The 17,238-nt window shown below is 45.7% G+C and overlaps 1 protein-coding gene across 1 annotated transcript in view; it reads left to right on the forward strand.

The window, feature by feature from the left end:
• The window catches only part of itga7 (integrin, alpha 7), a 33,998-nt gene that overhangs the window by 13,252 nt on the left and 3,508 nt on the right, over positions 1–17,238 (forward strand). Inside the window, exons 2-24 of the mRNA XM_072665670.1 lie at positions 66–193; positions 853–932; positions 1,091–1,346; positions 3,021–3,125; positions 5,883–6,090; positions 7,239–7,432; positions 7,691–7,779; positions 7,940–8,067; positions 8,229–8,324; positions 9,041–9,102; positions 9,205–9,374; positions 9,982–10,131; positions 10,249–10,364; positions 10,487–10,670; positions 11,460–11,534; positions 11,676–11,755; positions 11,877–11,954; positions 12,686–12,788; positions 12,880–13,083; positions 13,382–13,507; positions 13,947–14,060; positions 14,941–15,039; positions 15,160–15,285. Of these exons, the coding sequence (XP_072521771.1) occupies positions 66–193; positions 853–932; positions 1,091–1,346; positions 3,021–3,125; positions 5,883–6,090; positions 7,239–7,432; positions 7,691–7,779; positions 7,940–8,067; positions 8,229–8,324; positions 9,041–9,102; positions 9,205–9,374; positions 9,982–10,131; positions 10,249–10,364; positions 10,487–10,670; positions 11,460–11,534; positions 11,676–11,755; positions 11,877–11,954; positions 12,686–12,788; positions 12,880–13,083; positions 13,382–13,507; positions 13,947–14,060; positions 14,941–15,039; positions 15,160–15,285 (2,971 nt within the window). The remainder of the gene's footprint in view (positions 1–65; positions 194–852; positions 933–1,090; positions 1,347–3,020; positions 3,126–5,882; positions 6,091–7,238; positions 7,433–7,690; positions 7,780–7,939; positions 8,068–8,228; positions 8,325–9,040; positions 9,103–9,204; positions 9,375–9,981; positions 10,132–10,248; positions 10,365–10,486; positions 10,671–11,459; positions 11,535–11,675; positions 11,756–11,876; positions 11,955–12,685; positions 12,789–12,879; positions 13,084–13,381; positions 13,508–13,946; positions 14,061–14,940; positions 15,040–15,159; positions 15,286–17,238) is intronic.

Here is a 17,238-nt window from a genome sequence, read left to right on the forward strand (position 1 = left end):
ACATCCTAACAATCCTACCCTGAGAATGAAAACACTACTCTTCATCTGTCTTTTGGTTCCTATAGGCTCCTGGTTGGAGCTCCTCGGGCCAGAGGCCTCGGCAGACTGAGGAACAGTCACCCCGGTGCTTTATACCGCTGTCCAATTACAGCGGAGGAGTACGACTGTGAGCGAGTGGACATTGATGGAGACGGTGAGCATTAACACAGTGTCAGTTATGCTATGTTTATATTACTAGTTTGATATTAGTCAAAAACTGACACTGTATTTAAGCTGTGATCATATAAACAGCACGGGTTCATTCTTACAGCCCAACGCCTAGTTCACAAATGTCTACAGCTCAATGGCCAAAATAGACCTAAATATAAGCGTTTATTCAAAAAGCTGCATTTTTCCTGTTTGCTAAAAACTAAAAGAAATTCTCAAAAATCTCCACTCTGGACCTTTTCAGTCACATTAATGCTGTACTCACGTGGATGAGATGCCAAAACTAAGCTGTTTTTTAAAATAAAATATTTTGATATATGTGGATATGTATATGAAGTAAGCTTGATAATAACATGCAGACCAGGCTGATCCCTTCCAAAAACTCCCACGGGATTCCTGCTGAATATGTGACAGCAATTCCTGCAGGAATATAATCCTACAGGATTTCTACTGATCATTGTCCTCTGGGATTCCCATGGAGGAAGACATGCAGCTTAAATCCTTAAGGACTTAAGTCTTGCAGGTATTTAAACCTTCATGAAAGACAGCGATGGAGTCCCACAGGACTTGTGTATTTAAAAGTCCTGCGAGTAAGAGTATACACTGAGAGCATGGAGGTGCTAACAGTTATCCTGGTTTCTACAGTGAGTCTGGAACGAGAGAGTAAGGATAACCAGTGGCTGGGTGTTACAGTGAAGAGTCAGGGGATTGGAGGAAAAGTGGTGGTGAGTACACACTGTCAGTGTCTTTCCCTCTGCTCTGATCTTCATGGCTCTGGTCTCCGACTAGCTCCCTGTAAATGCACTTACATCCCATCAGTCTGATGTTCCTGTACCTTGAGAACAGGACAGTCCTGACTGACCAGTGTTGAATGGTCCCGCAGGCGTGTGCCCACCTGTACGAGCTACGGCAGAGGGTCAGTCAGCTGTCGGAGACCCGGGACCCGATTGGACGCTGCTATATGCTGAGTGAGGACCTGACGGAGAGGGATGACCTGGATGGAGGAGAGTGGAAGTTTTGTGAGGGTCGGCCACAGGGACACGAGCAGTTTGGCTTTTGTCAGCAGGGTCTGTCGGCTAGCTTCACACCGGACAATAACTATATCCTGTTCGGAGCGCCAGGAACTTACAACTGGAAAGGTAACATTTCCAACTGCTTTGTCTTTCGGAGTGAAATTTGAGTTGTAATGTTGGATATTTCTCCCGGCTTCATAGAAAAGGAAAAGTGTGTGGCTCAGGTTTAACTACCTGTTCATTACCTCCACCTACATACATTTAGGTCACTATACTAACGGATAGTGTACTGATGTACGCCGGTCAGCCAGGACATTGAAACTACATGAGCAACATTGGTGATCAGGTTCCAGTTTTTCCTGTCGAGGGGTGGATCTATCAGTCAGCTGGTGAACAGTCAGTTCTTGAAGGTGATGAAGGTGATGAAGCAGGAAAATGGACAAGTGTAAGAATCTGAGACACTTCTAGACAATGACTGGGTCAGAACATCTCCAGAACATCAGGCATCAGGTCTTGTGGGGTGTTCCTCCTGGTATGCAGTGGTCAGTACCTACCAAAAGTGCTCCAAGGAAGGACAACTGGAGAAAGAATCATGGTCATGGGTGCCCAAGGATCATTGATGCTCATGGAGGTCCCACCTCACAACTTACAGACTGATGCCCGATACCACAGCTGGACGCCCTCAGATGTCTTGTGAAGTCCAAGTTGGGTCAAAGTTGTTTTGGGACCTACACAGGTGTTTTCATGTTCTGGCTGACCGGTGTACAATCAATACAAAGATAAGATAATACATACAATAAGGTAAGAATAATAGTCAGGAGCCCCCCTCAGACAGCATGCTCGGACTGTGTGTATGTACTGTGTGTGGTGGTGTGTGTTCCCTCCTCCTAGGAGAGATGCGAGTTCAGCAGCTCAACCAAACCCTGGTGCACTTGGGTTTCTATGACGACGGTCCCTACGAGGTGGCGGATGAGAAACAGCAAAATGCCACTCTGATTCCTCTGCCATACCACAGCTACCTGGGTACGACCCACCTGAGCCCACCCCACCTGTAAAGGGCACAGGTAGAGGACCACAGGAACCACACACTGACCCATCGGCCCAAAGCCTAAATGTGAATGGCTGTACAGTACATTGTTTCTCCAAAAGTATCTGGATGCCTCCAGCGTTTCTTCTGAAAGGGTATTAATAGGGAGTTCTGATAGTGTTCTCCTTTGCTACAGATTGATTGATGTTGGAACATTGCTGTGAGGAGGATTTGATTGCCTTCATCCCCATCAGGTCAGGTACTTATGTTGGTGACTCCAACTCATCCCAAAGGTATTGGATGAAGCTATATCTCTCCAGGCTTTATACCCCTCTAGCCCATGCTTGGCATTGGGCACAGTGACCTTAGGTCACCAGCTGCTCATGCAATGCATTAGCAATGGCCCCCCCTTAAAGCAGCTCAGTCATCAGAAGGGCTGTCCGATACTTTTGGACATAATGTTCAGTACATCAGTCTAAATTCTAGTATGGAAAGCCCATACTGTCCAAACCTAACCCAAATAAAGAGGGTAATGTGCCGTGGGTTTGTATTGTGGCGGTGGGTCAGTCTCTAGTGGAGTCATGTTGTCCGATTGGCCAGCAGCAGCAGGGGTGGTTATTGTGGACTCCTGCTTGTTGCTGGTCATCCCGATCCACTTTAAGAGCACAGTCTTTCTCATGCCTGCACCTTTTTGTTCTTTTTCCTCTCTGTCACCCTGCCACCCTCACCCTCCACCCCCTGCCCCCTGCACTCCTGCACCCCACGGGCTTCAGGGCTCTTGTTTATGGCCAGCCCCGTTGAGGACGCACTGGTGTACAAAACTCTGGAACCATCCAACCGACCCGCATTTGAGGATGTAGCTCAGAATAGCTACCTAGGTTTGTAGGCGAAGACAGTGTTGTTTAAGACAGACGTGTTTTTGTGTTGTGCTGTAGTGCTTACCTTCTTCCCGGTCTGGGAGTGCTGGTGTAGTAGCTGTTTGTCTGGAGGTTCTAATGTTTCCTATCCACTAACTTCTCCTTTGTAGAGAGACGAGTAACATCAGCAAAACTGTTGAAAAAAGTCCCGCTGGATTAAAACCAGGGTCATGCTTTTTGCCATCAGCAGCCAGAGTCAGAGAGAGCACAATTGGCCTTGCTCTCTCAGGGGTGGGTTGATGGCATGCTTTACTCCAAGCGTGCTGGCTACTTAGCAATGCTGCAAAAGAGGCAGTGGCTGGATTCACATGTGTTGGAGGAGATGTATGCTAGTCTTCAACCTCTTAGTGTTGAGGCACTGCTAGTTGAGTAGAGTTCACAAATTGGGCCTTCCAATTAAATGCAGCAAAAGAACAAATATCGTTCCTATAATCTCATCCTGAGATTGCCAGAGAGTCTGATTCTCATTCTGAGGTTTTGATGTTCCTCATGGCCTGGAACTGCCATGAAGAATCACCAACCACAGAGTCCACTCAGCAGTATTACCATGTATATCCTAAAAATGAAGCTAAACTAATATCAATTTATAGCTAAAAGTGTCTCTCTACACTTGGAGAATTCTCAGTAGTAGCCACACACAGGTCTGCTGGGGTGTGTGTAGTGTGTGTGTAGTGTGAAGTGTGTAGTATCAGAGTGTAGTCTGCCGTCTGCATGTGTGCTGCTGTGTGAAGCTGTATGTTTCCTCGTGGTGGTTTTAAGGATCTTTGAAAAGCAGTGAGCTTTAAATCAGCAGGATTGGACAATAATTAAGAAGCATGAGCGTTATACAGCGGACTCGATTTTCTCAAACTGCTCACATTAACAATTCCAGTTTCACCACTAATTAAATCTCTGCTGAGACACTCTGTATGGGTACATTTTGGATTAGCAGTGATATTTAATAGATCTGAGTCATTTTGGGGGAAGTATAGATTTGATAAAGATAAACATTTGAATCTATAACATCCAGACTGTCACAAGGAAATCTGATTATCACTGAGATTTAGCCAGAATGTTTAGTAGAACATGTGTTAAGATTGGTGTGTAACTAGCAGTTCAGATAAAATAGCCAGAAAGCCTTTGTTTAGCTAAAACATTAAACACTTATTATATAATAATACAGTAATATTGATTGTTATCTGCAGTATGATTCAGCCATGGACTGTTGAGGTTAGCATTTAGCCTCTCCTTATTGTGTGTGAGAACCATGAATTTGGTATGAAGACCATTATTCTCTCATATTTCACCATACCCAACATAATCACACTGAGCATGTCCATAACTCAGAGTACTTAGAGCTTGCTGAATCCCATAAACGCCAATGTGGCTAGTTCCGGGATGCTAACATTCTTGAAAACATGTCCACACAATTTCCCATCATAAATATATTATATATTTTAAAAATAATAAAACCAATTTCAGTGTATAAATATAATGTTATAAACACCTGCATGCACACACTTAAAGACTAGATGTCCTCTTTACCTGTCACCTGGAATCTCACACCGAACCCCGATCTAACCAACGCTTCCTGTCAGTACGCAGCACTAACCCCCGCATGATCAGCTCTGTTTCTGTCCTTCACTGATATTTCAGTGCTTTATCTGAGTTCTGTGTGTCTTGTAATGTTTTATTCACCACAAAACCCATCACTCCTACGACCATCAGCCCCTACACACACAGTACACCACACATTACATCTGCCCTCATTTCAGACTACTGCTAATCTAGAAAAGTCCTGAAAGGGTTGGAACTTTTCAGCTGATGGATCTTAGAGGAACCCCAACTGTAAAGTAGACATTGTTGAGATGTGAGCCGGTAGAACCTTTTGGAAGTCAGTGTAAACCACAGCTTCAGTGAGGGTCTCTCAAACCATTTCAGAGGTGCTGAAAGTCCTTACATTTAGATGGAAGATCTGCTGAACCCAGCTTAGCTCTGGACCAGTGATGAGTGTGTTTTCATTTGGGTTTGATGGATTGGCTGATCTGCCAGAATAACCAACTGAACCAGGCTAGTAAGCAAATTGATGTTCCAGCTTGGTTACATTGGTTATGCTGATAGAACAGCTAGACCATCAAACACTAATGAAAACTGTTCATCAAGAGCTAAACTGGTCAACCAGTTAAACCAGATTACTTACAAGTATAGGATATGTTTCGGCCTGGATGATCAGCTTTTTTTTACCTACCCTGACCATCAAAGACCGGCTTAGACCATCTAAAACCAGCTACCAGCAGAAGGCAGGGTAATCAAAGCCGGGATTAATTAGAAGAAACAAACTTGATTTGAGGTTAAATGTGAACATTTAAAGACCCTCACTGTAATGTAAAAGTTCTATACCAGTTGAAACCTTTTCTAGAACCATTTACCAAGCCAAGAACCACATAGCAGTCTTTATTGTATGAGTGTAGTGTCGCTACGTTTATATAGTCATTATCATGTAAAACAGCGTAACTACACATATATAACTACATATAGTTAACTACATATAACTACATTTATATATATCTGTAGTTACACCATCTCATATGGCGAGTTGATAAAACACACTCACTTAATCAGGACCACCAAACAACACAATTATACCTCAACATAAAATCAATACGCCCTCATTTCATTACTGTCAGAATGAATGAGAGGGTAGATATTAACTTCACCCCCCTCCTGATTCCGGCGCAGGCTTCTCTGTCGATTCAGCCAAAGGAATAATGAGCAAAGGGGAGCTGACTTTCGTGGCCGGAGCCCCCAGAGCCAATCACACGGGGGCGGTGGTCCTGCTGAAGAAGGACAACGTGTACAGACTGGTGCCAGAGTTTATCTTATGGGGGGAGGAGCTGGCGTCCTCCTTCGGCTACTCAGTGGCCACCACCGACCTCAATAGGGATGGGTGAGATGGACTCCTCTCTACATCACGACAACATCACACTGGATGCTTATTTGTTCGAGAGAATTGTGTCTCTTGTGAAACTGGGTGAGGTGGAGGACACATTGAGAACATTCCTCCACACATTACTGCCTTCAGATTATTCATTGTCCTGGTTCTCAATAGGTCAAGGGACAGCTGTAGAAGCTTGGCTTTGTGCTCAGTGAGTGATGGAAGGGTCTTTGGAGGTGTGTCGTTGCTTTTGGACAGTGTCCTTCTAGAAGATAACAACCCAGTCCTGATCCTGCTCTAAAAATAGTGGCTTAAATAAAACTACAGGCATTTGAAACCTCCTTCTCGTATCTCTGATGGGAGACGTGGGTATTTTCAGGTGTGAAAAGATTCAGGTGTGCTTAAATAGTAAAATATGAACGAGGGTCAGAGAGTTTAAAAAATGTTGGGATGTGGTGTTGACACAAAAAGAATTAAAGACAATGTTTTCAGAGATGATTTTGAAATTCTGAAGGACAATTATTAATTCCTGGTTCTTTTAGGGTTCTTTAGAAATAAAGTAAGGACCTACATAGAACCTTGACACCCAAAAAGAACCATTTCAATGCTTAAATGTTTTTTTTTTATTTACAAGCAAAAGTTTGTACTGTAGATGATGATTTATAAACACTATAAAATAGTGGAAAAAGGTTCTTTATAAATTTAAAAAGAGTTCCATTTATGTTGTGAGTCAAAGAACCCCTTTTCAGAACATTTTTGCTTGCAATAGAAGTTTGGATTATAAAAATAATTCTATTAGTTTTGAAATTGGTACATTTCTTGCAGTGCGTCCTAATCAATCAGCTAATCTAAGGTGGTGCTAATCTAGCGTATCTGATTCAGATCATTCATCAGTTGAGATTGGATCATGGATCTCATCATGAGATGGATCAGGAACAGGAAAAATGATGAAACCTGTAGACCAGGCTCGTCAAACTCGGTTCCCTACAGCACTCAGCTCTGCTCCTTGTTAAACCCACCTGATTCCTCAGCTAACTCTCTTCAGTGAGAAGAGTGAGTGTCTGTAGAGCCGTGGTCCAGGAGGAGCCCAGTTTGACATGTTGGCCGTAAACATTAGACCTAAACATGTGATTACCGTCTGGTCTCTCGCTCCCTCATAGCTGGACTGATCTAATAGTGGGAGCTCCAAACTTCTTCGACCGTAAAGCCGAGATCGGTGGGGCTGTTTACGTGTTCCTGAATCCAGCGAGCCACTGGGAGAAAGCTCGGCCTATCCGCCTCAACGGCACCTACGACTCCATGTTCGGGATGACGGTTAGCAGCGTGGGGGATCTGGATCAAGATGGTTATGGAGGTGAGGTGAAATAAATAAGCAACTCTAGTTTCAGAGTTGCTTCTGGAGAGCTACCGTCCTGCAGACTATGGATCCAACCCTAATTCACCCCATCTGATCCAGCCCTCTGATGTTCTTGATTGGCTGAATGGGGTGTGTTAGATTTGGGTTGGAGTTGGAACATGCAGGAAGGTGGTTCTCCTGGAGGTGGTTTGGAGACCACTGTTCTAGATATCTGTAGGTTAGCTGTGATTAATGTTCTGTCTGTGTTTTAAACAGATGTTGCCGTTGGAGCTCCATTTGATGGAGATGGGAAAGTTTTTATCTTCAGAGGCTCTGCCAATGGCATTGATACTAAGCCCTCTCAGGTTAGTCCCTATAAAATATTTAGACAGTGAGATTAAGAGAAGAGTGTATCATTACTAATGTCTGATTTTGATGAGATCTTTCATTCTGCTGTTTTTTTAATTCAGTTATTCAGACTCAACCAGTCATTGTATTCCTATATATCCTATTGCTCCTCCACAGGTTCTCGATGGGTTAAATGCAGGCGTTAAACGCTTTGGGTATTCGATATCAGGAGGTCTAGACATTGATGGGAATTTTTACCCTGATCTAGCAGTGGGTTCTCTGAGTGACCAGGTGGTTCTTTACAGGTAAACTACGTTCACTTCATCTTTTTTCACCAAGTGCGTGGTTTTGCATAATCATACATATTCATTACCTGCTACAGATGCTGATTTTAAACAGTTTCTGGTTAAATCTTTTTAAATCTTCTAAATAATAACAAACGACCCCTTTTCTGTTTGACCTCCAGATCCCGTCCAGTGATCCATGTGATCAGGGACATCTCCATGGAGCCTCAGCACATTGATCTGGCTCAGCAGAACTGCCAGGGCAGAGACGGCGTGTGGTGGGTTAAACTATTAATAAAACAATTAAACCATTTTATTTGATTTATTTCTCTTTTATCTTAATTGAGAAGATTCCTTTTCTAACCTTCAAGGCAGGAATGCTCTTAAAAAATAACGGTTCCTCAGAGGTTCTTGGCTCAGCTGTACAGTCATGGGACAAAGCTTTAACTGGTAGAGAACATGTTTTGTTATTTAGACTGTAGAACATTTTATCAGGCTCACATTTACATCAGTTATTCTTTCAAGAACCACCACCGACCGGTTCTTTAGACTGGGGGTTCTCTGTCTCACGGATCCATGCTTTTTACTGCAACTATGTGGTATACCAAAGCAACCACCTGGCAAAACCCTAGCCATCCACCTAGGCAACCACCGAGCAACACTTAAGCAACCACCTGAGATACCATAGCAACCACTTAGCAACACCATAGCAACCTGGAATACCATAGCAACCTCCTGGGAAACTGCTATATGAAGGGCACCACATGCTTCTTGTTTATTTGGGTAAAGTCACACCCCCTGGATGCACTTTACAGAGCCCAGAGAACCCTCTTTAAGAACCCTGGCTGAAGAGAACCAAAAGAATTTCTTCTATGGCTACAAACAGCAGTGTGTGTGTGTTGTGTGTGAGAATGACCTTCTGCACTGTATGAGCTTCTGCACTCGTTCAGAGCTTTTCCGCTATAAACAAACATCTGTCTTCTTTATTGGTTAGTGTGCAGATCGAGGCGTGCTACACCTACACCGCTCACCCAGAATCCTACTCTCCTCACATCAGTAAGTTTAAACCCCACCCTCTTCCTGCCTGAGATCACGTCTGTGAGTCTAGCTGGTCTCCTCGGTTCTTCCCTGTGTTCTAAACGTTTCTCTGTGTTCCAGCTCTCAGTGTACACTTTGAAGCCGACACAGAGCGCAGGAAGTTGGGATTGCCCCATAGAGTCCACTTCCTGGGACGGGCAGCGTCTGAGCCAGAGTATGTCCACTCTGAAGATCTGGAGCTGAGGGGTCAGAAACACCCAGCCTGCCAAATGGCCACCTTTGTGCTACAGGTACACGATCACAGCTCATCAGGGTCACACCCAGCATTATCATCAGTATCATCAGTATCACGTTCAGCATCAGAAATCCAGAATTATCACATCCAGCACTGTCAGATCTAGCATTATCAGAGCCAGCACTGTCAGATCCAGCATTATCAGATCCAGCACTATCAGATCCAGCACTGTCAGATCCAGCATTATCAGATTCAGCACTGTCAGATCCAGCATTATCAGATCCAGAACTGTCAGACCTAGCATTATCAGATTCAGCACTGTCAGATCCAGCATTATCAGATCCAGCACTGTCAGATCCAGCATTATCAGATCCAGCACTGTCAGATCCAGCATTATCAGATTCAGCACTGTCAGATCCAGCATTATCAGATTCAGCACTGTCAGATCCTGCATTATCAGACCCAGCTATATCAGATCCAGCATTACCAGATCCAGCACTTCGGGATCCAGCACTGTCAGATCCAGCATTATGAGATCCAGTATTCACCATGATCAGATCCAGCATGATGAGAACTCAAACAGTTTAAAGATTACAAATTAAAACAAATTAAAGATTAGTTGATTTCTGATGTAGCTGGATGTGTAAACTCTTCTGTTGCAGGAGAACATCAGGGATAAACTGCGTCCGATCTCCCTCGCGATCACACACACGATAAAGAAGACCCGACATCAAGGCCACATCGGTGATAAACACTTGGGGCGGCTGAGTCCTGTCCTGGGAGTCAGTCCTTCAAACACTCTGTACTCTGAGGTATGAGATGTTCCTGAAGAAGAACGCATGAAGTGATGAAGCTGCTGGTCCTGCTCCATCAGTTCGTCAGAATCTGTCAGATCTTTGTCCGATTGTGGTTCTTCTGCTGTGTTTCAGGTCAATTTCCTGAGAGAGGGCTGCGGTGAGGACAAGATCTGCCAGAGTAATCTGAAGCTCAGCTACCAGTTTGGCACCAGAGCCCCAATTTCAGATCTCTTCACCCCCTTACCAGTGTACGCCCCAGTCCATCCACCATACACCATCAGCAAATACCAAATCAGTGTGTGTGTGTGTGTGTGTGTGTGTGTGTGTGTGTGTGTGTCTAAAACTGCCTGGATTCTGTCTGCACACACAGGGATGAGGACGGTGTTCCTGTGTTCTCACTGTCAGATCAGCGGTCTGTGGTTCTAGAAGTGACAGTCAGTAACACACCCTCTGACCTGGAGAACCCGCAGGAGGACGGTGATGATGCTCATGCTGCTCAGATGCTGGTCACTCTGCCCAGCACACTGTCCTACTCTGGCTTCAGAGGACAGCAGGTATCAACCCACAGTACACCTAACACTGAACACTGAACACTGAACACTCAACACTGAACACTCAACACTGAACACTGAACACTCACCAATGTTCACTCATCACAGAACACTCAACATTTCACTTAGCAATGTTCACTCAACACTGTTCACTCAACACTTCACTTAGCACTGTTCATTTAACACTGAACACTCAACACTGAACACTCAACACTTCACTTAGCACTGTTCACTCAACACTGTTCACTCAACACTTCACTCAACACTGAACACTGAACACCACTGAAAACGCAACACTGAAAACGCAACACTGTTTACTCAACACTGAACACTCAACACTTCACTTAGCACTGTTCACTCAACACTGTTCACTCAACACTGAACACTGAACACCACTGAAAATGCAACACTTCACTCAACACTGAACCCTCAACCCTGAAAACCACTGAAAACACGACACTTCACTCAACACTGTTTATTCAACACTGTTTACTCAACACTGAACACTCAACACTGAAAACCACTGAAAACACGACACTTCACTCAACACTGTTTACTCAACGCGGAACACTCAACACTTCACTCAACACTCAACACTGAACACCACTGAAAACACAACACTTCACTCAACACTGTTTACTCAACGCGGAACACTCAACACTTCACTCAACACTCAACACTGAACACCACTGAAAACACAACACTTCACTCAACACTGTTCACTCAACACTGAACACTCAGAGAAATATACCAGAGAGAGCTACACTCACTCTGTGTGTTCTGGTTCTGCAGGTTGTGTGTCAAGCCAATCAGAATGGCTCCCAGGCAGAGTGTGAGTTGGGGAATCCCGTCAAAAGAGATGCAGTGGTACAGTAACACACCCTGGACACATCACATCACACACACACACTCACACACACACACACACACACACACGGTTATTAATGTTCTGCCTCTGTGTGAAGGTACTGGATCAGCACTGTGAGTGTGTGTGATTTTCTCTTTTAGCTGAAATTCTACATCATATTGAGCACCTCAGCGATCACCATAGAAACCACGTCCCTATCTGTAGACCTCCTGATGTCAACGTAAGTCACTCTCACCTACAGCGGTTTAGCCCCGCCCATTCAGCTCACGGCAGGTGAGGGCTGCTCTTTATATGAGCTCTTTGATGTAAGCAGTAAACGGGGTTCTGTCTCTCTCACTCAGGATAAGTGAGCAGCCGGATCTGAGCACAGTCACAGCGTTTGCAAAAGTAGTGATAGAGCTCCCCCTGGCGGTCAGCGGGTAAGTGTCCTCTCTGAAAATCCCCTCTTTTTAAACTGTCTGTTTATATATTATTTGACAGTTTCTATATATATAAATATATTATATGTTTTGAATGAGAGTTAAATAATTATATTACTAGTTAATATTATTTGACTCCACCCACTGGCGTATGATGATGTCATCATAAAAGCAGAAGATCTTTTAGAAAAGTCTTTTGTTTTTGATGGAAAACAGGAATGTAGTCTTTCAAATGATCTGATCAGAACTGCAAATTAATAAGTTAAAAAGCTAGATTTCATTATAACATCAAAGGGTTGGGGGGGGGGGGGGGGCACTAAGCACTGCATCCATTAGCAGTGATGCCACAGCCATCCGTCAGTGACCAGTAGTCCCAGAGAGCATAACTGTGTTCTCTCTCTCTGGGTGGGTAGGACGGGTCCTGGGTCCTTCCTCTTCCCTGGTACTCAGTGAGGGTGATGCTAGCCAGCGTGGGCGTCTGTTAGCTGATGTAAGAGAATTAGCAGTTAGCGCTCTCCTCCAAGCGTGTCGATGCTCCAGTGATGTTGAGTTGGTGGCAGTTTGAGAAATATGGAGGACACTTCAAGACTCAGAGACACATGCTGGCCTTCACTGGCCCCTCCCAGCATAATGTGATAGTGGGGTTCTAGATTAGTTCTAAATGACTAAATTAGGGAGGATTTGATTGGTTGTGAAAACGCAGTGTGTCGTTTTGTTTGTGTGGTTGTCAGGCTGGCCCGTCCTCACCAGCTCTTCTTCAGCGGGGAGGTGAAGGGGGAGAGCGCGATGAAGACCCTGGACGACGTGGGCAGTGAAGTGGTGTATGAATTCATGGTGAGATCAGGTGTTTCATTAAGGGTGTAATTGAGAACCCTGTTGACTTTATGGACAGTTTGATCTTTATGGACAAATGTCCCCTGAACAGGTCACCAACACCGGCCAGTCTGTCCAAACTCTCGGCTCTGCGTTCCTGAACATCATGTGGCCTCACGAGCTGGCTAACGGGAAGTGGCTGCTGTATCCGTCCAGTCTGCACATCGAGGGTCACCCCCACACCCACTGCACTCCTCATTCAGCCCTGGACCCACGGGGACTGCGGCCCAGGGAGACCCACACCCAGAACCTGAAGGTACAGAGGACGCTCTGCACTCTTTAAACCTGGTAAAGCACTGGTGAACAGAGGTGCAGCGCCTTCTGCAGGACAGTAGGAGTATTACAGGGTTACTAAGACTGGATGTCACAGAGTAGTGACAGCAGGAGTAGTGACATAGCTCCCCCTGCTGGTCAGTGGGTCACAATACATACATAAGTGCAATATTCATATCATAATAAGTTGACAGACAGTAATTAGATGAATTAGATTACATCTCTACTGGTCAGTTTGCAGCTTTGTAGGCCTCACGACTCTCAATGTTGCTGTTAATCAGGCCAGGAGGAAGACTCGCTCTCATCCAGAGGAAGAGGAGGAGGAGGGTAAAGCCATGACGAAGGGCGGTCCACTCAATAACACTCCTGCTGTGGCTGCGTCCGAGAGGAGGAAGTCTCTGAAACTGGTGAGTAGATGACCTGGAACAGTAGGGGGCGCACTGCTGGCTTTTTAATATCACAGGTTTTTTTTACATGTCACCTTAGTAACGGCCAATCAAAACCCATATGTTAATGAGCTCAAAATGCATTGGTACTCTACACCTCAGTAGAGAGGATGTCTATCAGTACAGAAGCTGGTAATTGACCCTTTAATAGCGTCTGGAGTGGTCAGAACTTGTCGGTAGGTCACAGTCCGGTACCTTCAGGCGCAGACAGTGATCTACGACCTGAGCAATAGACGTTCTGTATAGCACAGGTAAAGGGTTCTTTGGGTTCTTTGGGTTCTTAATGGTCGTGGGACGCTTTGTGGTGCTGTATAGAACCATGTTGGGAATGAGAGAGTGAAGTTTGTGTTCTAAGCATATGTGTGTGTGTGTGTGTGTGTGTGTGTGTGTGTGTGTGTAGGACTGTCTGTTGGGGTCTGCACGCTGTGTGCTGTTCCAGTGTCCGCTGCACAGCTTCTCAGGATCGGCCTTATTCAGGATCAGCGCCCGCCTGTGGAACAGCACCTTCATAGAGGTAACAGCACCTCAGCATCCCACTCTCTCTCTCCCACTCTCTCTCTCCCACTCTCTCTCTCCTACTCTCTCTCTCCCACTCTCTCTCCCAATCTCTCTCTCCCACTCTCTCTCTCCCACTCTCTCTCTCCCACTCTCTCTCTCCTACTCTCTCTCTCCTACTCTCTCTCTCCCACTCTCTCTCTCCCACTTTCTCTCTCCTACTCTCTCTCTTCCACTCTCTCTCCCAATCTCTCTCCCACTCTCTCTCTCCCAATCTCTCTCCCACTCTCTCTCTCCCACTCTCTCTCCCAATCTCTCTCTCCTACTCTCTCTCCCACTCTCTCTCCCACTCTCTCTCCCAATCTCTCTCCCACTCTCTCTCTCCCACTCTCTCCCCCAATCTCTCTCTCCTACTCTCTCTCCCAATCTCTCTCTCCTACTCTCTCTCCCACTCTCTCTCCCAATCTCTCTCCCACTCTCTCTCTCCCACTCTCTCTCCCAATCTCTCTCTCCTACTCTCTCTCCCACTCTCTCTCCCAATCTCTCTCCCACTCTCTCTCTCCCACTCTCTCCCAATCTCTCTCTCCTACTCTCTCTCCCACTCTCTCTCCCAATCTCTCTCCCACTCTCTCTCTCCCACTCTCTCTCCCAATCTCTCTCTCCTACTCTCTCTCCCACTCTCTCTCCCAATCTCTCTCACTCTCTCTCTCCCACTCTCTCTCTCTCCTACTCTCTCTCTCACTCTCTCTCTCTCACTCTCTCTCTCCCACTCTCTCTCTTTTCCTCTCTCTCTTCTCACTCCCTCCTGTTTCTCTCCCTAAGTCAATACAGCTGTAATCGCTCTCTCTCTCTCTCTCTCTCTCTCTCTCTCTCTCTCTCTCTCTCTCTCTCTCTCTCAGGAGTTCTCCTCTGTCAGTGCGCTGGAGCTGCTGGTCAGAGCCAACATCACTGTGAAGTCCAGCATCAAACACCTAGTGCTTAGAGATGCTGCAGCACAGGTACAGCTCTCTCTCTCTCTCTCTCTCTCTCTCTCTCTCTCTCACACACACACACACACACACACACCGCACAGACAGGTTTGCAGGTTTAACGTGTGTGTGTGAATACCTGTCCCTCAGGTTCCAGTAATGATCTACCCTGAACACGGGCTTTCAGACCAGTACTGGATCCCCTGGTGGATCATCCTGATCGCGATCCTGGCCGGAGTTCTGGTGTTAGCCCTGCTGGTCTGCATTCTGTGGAAGGTACGGCTCATATATCTGTTCTATAAGCCCCGCCCCCTCATACAGTGTGATGTCATGAGTTTATTGATCTGTAGCTGTGGCCTGTGTCGGAGCTAAAGGGGATCTTTTATCGAGTTTCTCAGGCCCAGTCCAGTTAGATCTCCTCCCAGTCCAGTTCAGTTACGTCTTCTCCCAGTCCAGTTACGTCTTCTCCCAGTCCAGTTAGATCTTCTCCCAGTCCAGTTAGATCTTCTCCCAGTCCAGTTAGATCTCCTTCCAGTTCAGTTACGTCTCCTCCTAGTCCAGTTAGATCTCCTCCCAGTTCAGTTACGTCTCCACCCAGTCCAGTTAGATCTCCTTCCAGTCCAGTTAGATCTTCTCCCAGTTCAGTTACGTCTCCTCCCAGTCCAGTTAGATCTTCTCCCAGTCCAGTTAGATCTCCTCTCAGTCCAGTTGGATCTTCCAGTTGATTTTATGAACTTCTATCACATCTTTCTGTTTTTCAGATTCGTATGTCTTCCTCTGTCTAATTTCTGCTTCATCTGATTATTCTGAGCCACTTTAGTCATACAATGTACTGAAGGTCTGATGTACCAAGAGTCAGATATACTGAGGGTCTGCTGTACTGAGGGTCTTATCTACCTATAGTCTGATGTACTGAGGGTCTTATCTACCTATAGTCTGATGTACTGAGGGTACTGAGGATAGTGGGGTTATGATGAACTGAGGGTCTAATCTGCCGAGAGTCTGATGTACTGAGAGTGTAATCTAGTGAGGTTGTGACGTATAGCTGGTCTGATCTAATGAGTCTAAACTGTGTTGTTTGCTTATAGAAAAGAAAGTGGATCTAATCTGGAACTCATTCAGATCCACATGAAGTGGCTCAGTGTAAACAGGCTCTTAATTACTTTTGCACCTCTCTCTCTCTCTCTCTCTCTCTCTCTCTCTCTCTCTCTCTCTCTCTCCTTCCCTCCCTCTCTCTCTCTCTCTCTACCTCTCTCTCCCCTCTTGCTGGATGTTGGGCTAGTGTGGTTTTTTCAAGCGAACAGAGCGGCGTCAGCAGTTCGAGACTGAGTATTACCGAGCTCACCTCCAGCTTCAGCCGTCTGACGCTGAGAAACAGGCCACGGAGCTGCAGTAGGGCTCACTCGCCCCCCCTGCTCTCTCCCCCCCCCCACCCATCGGTAAAACTGCGCTCAGAGTCAGCACTAACGTCCAGCACGGCTGTCTGTCTGCTCGGTGTGCTTCTGTCCGTCTGTCAGTAACACAGACAGCCTCATTTATCACCTCTGATTCTAAAATGGAATTGTAGATGTACTGACTACTACTAACTTCTGGAGGCTTTTCCACACATTTGATCAGTTTTGGTAAATCAGGCTGAACGTTCATCCTTTGCAAAATAAAAAGTATTTAATTCAAATATTTCAAAAATGAAACTACTCCACTGCTTCTCTGTAACTTCAGCTCATCTACAGGATCAACTCCTTTAACCCATATATTTAAATAAACTGGGTACAGGTGAGGGGTTATCAGAGTCCTAGCAACAGTAACCATGGCAACCTCTCAATTTTCCTTGGAGGGAGACTTCCGGTGTCCACCCGCTGGTACTGTAGCCAGAGCTACAGGTGTGGACATGAGTCTCTGAAGGAGAAGTCAGAAGAAGGTCTGACCGCTTCACATCTGTATAGAATTTTTCAGCCAGGATGAACTCAGTGTGAAGACACTGTGTGTGTGTGTGTGTGTGTGTGTGTGTGTGTGTGTTCTGCACCTGGTGTGGTGTTTAACCTGCTTTATCTGATTCTGTTTGCTGTGATTTGCATCGTTTACTTAATCAGATCTCCAGGTGTCCTCTCCCTCATCAACCTCCAGAACTTCAGAAACTCCATCCAAGTGGTTCGTCTGGAGGCGTCTGCCTCTCACAGTCCAAATCTGATCTCTTCAGTGCTGAGCTCAGGGCTGGACTGGCCGAGATGC

The sequence above is a fragment of the Salminus brasiliensis genome, chromosome 21 (assembly GCF_030463535.1).
Source record: "Salminus brasiliensis chromosome 21, fSalBra1.hap2, whole genome shotgun sequence".
NCBI lineage: Eukaryota > Metazoa > Chordata > Actinopteri > Characiformes > Bryconidae > Salminus > Salminus brasiliensis.